Source organism: Pararge aegeria, chromosome 18 (genome assembly GCF_905163445.1).
Source record: "Pararge aegeria chromosome 18, ilParAegt1.1, whole genome shotgun sequence".
In the NCBI taxonomy this organism is placed as follows: domain Eukaryota; kingdom Metazoa; phylum Arthropoda; class Insecta; order Lepidoptera; family Nymphalidae; genus Pararge; species Pararge aegeria.
The window spans coordinates 14,543,452-14,550,283 of NC_053197.1; the positions used below are offsets into that span (position 1 = coordinate 14,543,452).

The 6,832-nt window shown below is 33.9% G+C and overlaps 1 protein-coding gene across 1 annotated transcript; it reads left to right on the forward strand.

Moving 5' to 3' along the window:
* The first annotated feature begins 1,475 nt into the window (after positions 1-1,475).
* LOC120631784 lies at positions 1,476-5,813 on the forward strand. The gene is made up of 4 exons (XM_039901463.1): positions 1,476-1,613; positions 3,184-3,345; positions 4,383-4,512; positions 5,482-5,813. Exons 1-4 carry the CDS (start codon positions 1,491-1,493, stop codon positions 5,811-5,813), a joined length of 747 nt encoding a protein of 248 aa, XP_039757397.1. The 5' UTR covers positions 1,476-1,490.
* The last annotated feature ends 1,019 nt before the right edge of the window (positions 5,814-6,832 follow it).

The window sequence follows — 6,832 nt, forward strand, 5'->3', positions numbered from 1 at the left end:
GGACCCAATAAATAGCAAAAATATACAATATAGTGAATGCATAGAAATAATTTTACAGTGCCTTGCCCCATAATATCGAAATCTTATTAAAAGAATAGTTATTTAGCAATTTTGTAAATGTATCTGCCTTATTAAGGCTTGTATACGTCGACGTATCGTATCGAAAATTTTAGATCGTATAAGACCTTACTTTAATATTAAAAAGATTTTTTTTTGCACACATTTATTTCATGAAAGTTATTAATATTGTGACTACGAAATTAAATGATAATTCCTACAATAAGAACATTGTTATATTTAATTAAGTTCTACTTATTGCGTTGCGATGCGTTTAGTATTCGCCTTAATAAGGCCACTTATTGTAATATTATTGAATTTTATTATAGTAAAATGTTTTTTTTTGGTTAGGTAAAATAAACTTAAGGCAAATAAAAATAATTTGCAATGTATAATATAATTTGTATGTATTAAATACAATTGGAATAAATCGTGTTTTTAAATGTTTTCCTTAGTTTTTTTTTTAGTAAAATGAAATTATTTAAAAATGCGATTATAGTTTAAAGAATTTTCATTACTTACTGTTTTCTTTTTTCAAATATTATGTAATAATTATTAATGTTATAAGGACGGTTTTTGTCATTTTATCCAATTTCATATTAAAACCACGGAGGTGTACCTGGTAAAATAAATATTATATTGAATACAATTATTTGATACATTGTGTTTTATTTCACTATCTTCTGGCCGCGACTACGATCTCCAAGAATGGGTCTTAAGACCGTACAAACTTTGATCCTACGACCCACCGCGGTCTTCGCCCCCCCGTTGTCCGACTCCTGTTCCTGTTCGAGTTTCAGAGATTAGCGCGTTCTTACAAATAAAATGTGATCCCCTGTATAATTTGTTGGGGGCGATCTAGTAAATTATCAACCTAAATATCTTTAAATAATTATGTAACTTGAAATATTATGGACATACAAACATTCATTCCTTAAATTTGAAAACGTTAAAGTTAGTTTAAAAGTTCTCAAGAAAGCTGCTATTGAAAACGCTAAAAATTACACCGGTTGTTCTAGAGATCACGTTCGAACAAAAAACCAAATAAATATTTTAAACTCTACAATTAAAAGAAGATACTAGGTACGTATGTAAAATCATTAAGATGAGCCCTAAATTCATGATATTGTTCAGTTGTATAATCGTATGAACTTGGGGCTAACCGCCCTCATAAAATAGACAACAATTTAGCCATACTATAGTTCCGTGCAATCCATTCAATTAAAATTTCTGTACAGTTGCGTAAAGCATTTAAAACTACTATCGTCCAGCGGATAGTTAACGCAATGTCATTATTACGGGCGCCTAATAAAATACAATTAACCTTTTTGATTAGCGCATCCTAATTTGCCAGGTAGGTGGAATAGTTTTAGCGGTTATTTTCGGACATTTCGCGTGAATTACTGTCAGGATAGGTGGCCAGTTCAGGAGCCATGGACAAGGCATATAAATACGCTAAATCCGCGATAGTTAACTTCAAGTTGGACACATGTTGCTGCTTCGCACCCATCCGCATTGGCTTGCTTATAATAGGATATTTTAATCTGTTTATAGCGGTGAGTAAAAAAACCTTTTAAGAAGAATAATAAATATACTACGACAATACACAAATCGCCATCTAGCCTCAAAATAAGCGTAGCTTGTGTAATGGGTACTAAGTTTACTGATGCTTTTTTTTTGAATGAATGATATTCATAAATACTTATAATATACATATAAATACTAAAACTGAAAAACAGCCATGTTCATCACACAAACATTTTCCAGTTGTGGGAATCGAACCCAGGGCTTTGGAATCAGAAAGCAGGGTCGCTGCCCTATGAGCCAGTCTGCCGTCTAGTACCGTACCTTTATATCTTGTCAACTTGATATAATAGTTGGTATGACTACGGGTCACAAAGATTTCTAACAATATAGACGGCTGAGAGGCGCAGTGGGCAGCGACTCTGCTTTCTGAGCCCAAGGTTGTGGGTTCGATTCCCACAACTGGAAAATGTTTGTCTGATGAACATGAATGTTTTTCAGTGTCTGGGTATTTATCTGTATATTATAAATATTTATGTGTATTATATTAATAAAAAAATATTTATCAGCTCTCTTAGTGCCCATAACACAAGCTACGCTTACTTTGGGGCTAGATGGCGATGTGTGTATTGTCGTAGTATATTTATATTTAAAAAAAAAATACTTTTACACATAAGAAACAATGAAATTCGGGTGGACTCACTGTGGATATATGTCTACCTGTGTACCCATGCTCGGAGGGTGGATAAGACACATTTTATCTTTTCCCCCGAGGCAAAATGTCGCCTGCCAATGCTAGCCCTGCAGCTTGCTGATTATGGTCAAAACCCTCATCAGCGTTTCTACAGAGTGCCCAAGGTGCCCTAACGCCATAGGATTAAAAAATTGTACAAGTGATAGTAGAGTTAAAGGAACCGAAGTATCGCCGCTCGGTAGAAACGCATTTCTCCTGGCGGCTGTGACATCCCACAGCGGCACCACAACTTCGTGGAGGTGCCCCCTGAAACTTGATAGGAATAAAGGCCTAAATTTGTAAAAAAATGTAAAAAAGAAACCAAGTTTCTAGTTTTGCAAAATTGCGTTGGCAGATGCATTTAGTTTCAGTAGTGGACTGTAGGCTCTTGATGTTTAGGTAAAGATACCTTAAAAGTATCCATCTTTCATTATCGGTCTCAGCTATAACGATACTGAAGATATACTAAAGATTATGATGTAAACACATTCTTTCATGTTAGTGCACTGTTTTTTGAATGTCACGCACGCACACAAACATCAACTTGCGCACTCATATACGCACTCACGCACATACGCTCACACGCTCACACACACATAATACACACACAATACCCAATGCAGACTGACACAATATATATTCTTTACCTACTTATAGTTAAATTTGTATTTTATTTTCTCATTTTTAACCTTATAAATTGTTATAATATGTAAATTTGATAAAACATAGATTTCAAATAAACAAGCACCCATTGTAACATCAGAAGGACCTACCCTCTGTAACACAGGTTTTCCTTCCGCAGAGGTTAGGGCATTCATGTAAATATTGCATCCATTATTTTTTATTATTATTCTGATTATATATTTTAGATGTTATCGCTAATCGGAACCGCAGATGGAGGAATCACGCCCCCCCTTATGGAAGTACAGGACTCACTTTTAGAGGAAGAACAGGTGTCAACGACCGCCGGTATCATCGCTTACGCTTCCGAGCTCGGATTCAGCGCCGTTCTTCTATGTGCTATGTACAGAGTAAGTACAAGCTTCTAGAAAGTTAGACTACTATTACATATAAACATACATACTATAACACATTATTTTAGGGAGGTGCTCATTTAAGCCCTCCTAAACCTTAATTGAAGTGACTATGAAACATGATGTCTTAACGTGATTTATTATTATTATTAATATTTGAATACATATTTGAACTTGCTTTATTTCTAAGAAACAATGAGAATTTATTTGAGCGGCATAAACGAGAACGCTGCAGGGATAAGTTTAGGTTTCCCCCTCACAAAACCGCGTTCTTTAACAAAAGTGTCTGTGTGATGGCTATACAAATGTATAATAAGAACCAAAGATCGTAAGGGAAAATAATTTAATTAATTTAAAAAAAGTGTGTTTTAAATTTTTAGTTAACAATACATTTTATAATATTAATGAATTTTATAATATTAAAATATGACATTTAATGTACTAGTTCTAAATAATTAACTTTAGTCTGTAAAATATAATACCTACTCTGTAATTGTTGCACGCCCAAAGCGGCAATATACATTGGGACTTCATACTTATAATTCTATCCAACCTGACCTGTAATATGCAATAAATGAATTTGAATTAAATTATTTATTGCATACTCAAACACCAAATACAAAGAGAAACACATAAGAAAAAAAACAATTCTTATCGCGATAAAGCGATCTCTCCCAGACAACCTTTGGCGAAAGTAGTTCTTATAAGGAACGGGGGAACGGTGAAAAAACCCTATGAAGTATTATGTCGGTTTTCATTTACACGTTGTATATAAATTATCAATGCAAAAGTGAGTTTGTTCGTTTGTCCTGTCTTTACGTCCTAACTAAGCAACCACATAATTTGATTTTTGGCATTGTGGTAATTGAAAGGACGGAAAGTAACAAAGGCTTCTGTATTCCCACAAAAACAAACTGTTCCCACGGGATTTTTAAAAAACCGGACGAAAAACGCAGTTAACAGCTAATGTGTAAAACTTGTGTGTGTAGTGTGTACGTGTGTATAAACTTTTTTGATTTTCTTTACCTTTGAAGGATGACATCGTGCTGCTCCGAGTGTACATATATTTCATTATGGCGACCGTGGTGACGTCAGTGCTGATCTACTCTATGGTCATCGCCAAGGTGGCTCTGCTCACCAAGATTGTCATCATAGGGAATATAGGTTTGTACATACATCGGCTCACGTCGGCTCAAATGGTATACATAATACAGTATACCATTCCGATTAGTGATTATATTGTGTGAATGAATGAATCAATACGGAATCGGCTCAATGGTATACTGTATACCATTATACAGTATACATTAATAAAATTACGACAACAGACAATCTAAATAAATCTAAATCTAAGTATTAGTCATGTGAATCCTCTAAAACACAATACACTGAGGGTCTACCGTAGTACACGTCGAGTCGTTGAAGAAGCCGACGCCTGTCTTTTAGGAAGCAATATTCACTTTTCTCCTGGTGTGTTCTTGATGGGGTCTATTTTACTGACTATGTTACTCTATCAATCTACATTATTAATCGCGTGATCTAAAAATTATGCAGTCCTAAAAATAGAAAACGAAAACATTGAAAAAATTAAATATTAATTATTCATTCTACGACAATACCCTATATTTCTATGAATAATATACACAAATACTTATTATATACATATAAACCCCCAGATGTCGAAAAACAATCATGTTCATCATACAAACATTTTTTTAAGAAAGATTTATAGAAAGCAAGGTCCACTTCTCCAATCGGCTGTCAAAAATAAACTAATAGAAAAATTTTAAAATAGTAAAAGTTGGAATGTGTATTGACGTTTGCAGTACCTATTTATGTATGGTACATCTTTGATGGTGAATCTATATTAAGACCAAAATCTGGTTCACAATAAATAGATTCTATTATACGAATGTAGTTACCTCGTTGCAGTCATCATCTCACTACCAAGAAAACATTTTATGTAATTAATGTACACATCAAGTGCCATCTATCGGCCGATATGAGTAATGTAATATTTAAGTTATACGTAAAACATAAAATAACTTACCATCTATGGATCTATTGAAGTTATAGGTAAAATATAAAATATTCTAGTAGCGTGTTCACGATACGCATATTTTATTTTTACAGTGTTCAACTGCTACATCATTGTACTAGTGAGAAGTGCAATAGTTGAAATTAAGGATCGCCAGAGTGCAGAGAAGAACGGACATGTGGTGCTATACTCTGTGGCCGCAGTATCACACGAAGACGACAGAAAAGTAATTACCATCGAGCCAATCGCAGAAACGAGCGAAAGCGACAAAGAATCAAAAATTGAAGTAACTAAAGAAGTAAATATAGACGAAAATAAAGAAGTGAAAAATGGTGAAGAATCAAAAGACTGTGGCAAGGTTGACGAGACGCCTGTTAAATTGGAAACAGTTAATGAAAATCCTAAGGAAGAACAATCTGTACGTTGAGTATCTAACGTATTTTATGGTATATTAATTTTATTTAATGGTAATAAAAATGTAACTAAAATAAAAATTCTACTAAAACGTTTTTTTTTAATCCACGTGTACTGAAAAGTATGAAATCCACTGTCCATCATCACACATAAACCCTGTAATGTTTACTTACAGTTAAGTTTCAGGTGTCTGTGTATATATAGCATCCCCGTTAGCAAGGATAGCTAACGGAGACGATGGGTGTATTTCAAATAATTAATTTCAAACAAACAGGTTTCAAACGGGTACCCACCCGTTACGTCCCCACGTCATCGAAAATAATACAAATTCAATGCTAGGATGTATTTAATAAACAACATTCATCAACAGATTTTTCTAATGTACAAAAAAAGTAAATTGTTCATTAAACGTAAGGTTAGCTAATTTCGCAATCGTCAAATATAGGATCGAATTACGTCTTATCCCATCGATGGATCCGACGTTAAAAGTATTCAAAACTACTATTTTTTTAGAGAGATACCAGCAGGGCAATCACGGGCGGGAGATAAAAATTATTTCCCCTGACAGGGGATATAATTAACGTCTCCAACTGCTAAAGCACGGGAACGTTGAATAGGAGAAGTTTACCCCCGTTTATTAATACACATATATTATTTGGATATTAATTCCACTTGTGCGCCAGTGCTATGAGAGTCAAAAAACTGTGGAAGGTAAACTTTCACCCTTTCTCCGGGGAGATAATTGTTTCCCGCCCATGCTAGCCGTGCTGTACTAGTAAATGTACTTTTTAACTATTATATTTTTGAAATAACAAAATCAAAATTATAAAAAAGAACAGCTCTTTATAATTATTTCTTTTAAATCACTTAGAAAATAAACAACGCGACTATTTATGTCTGATTACGATAACACAGGAATCATTATACGTAATATACACTGTAAATCAATAAATCATTTTTAAATAAAAAAAAAACAAAATATTATCTCACTGTTGAGTGCCAAATACTGTCACGAGATGGCGCTCTTGCGAT

Coding starts and splice junctions, on each gene's coding strand:
- LOC120631784 (XM_039901463.1), top strand. CDS start 1,491: ATGGACAAGGCATATAAATACGCTAAATCCGCGATAGTTAACTTCAAG. Junction 1,614..3,183: donor ATTTTAATCTGTTTATAGCG/GTGAGTAAAAAA, acceptor TATATATTTTAG/ATGTTATCGCTAATCGGAAC. Junction 4,513..5,481: donor TGTCATCATAGGGAATATAG/GTTTGTACATAC, acceptor TTATTTTTACAG/TGTTCAACTGCTACATCATT.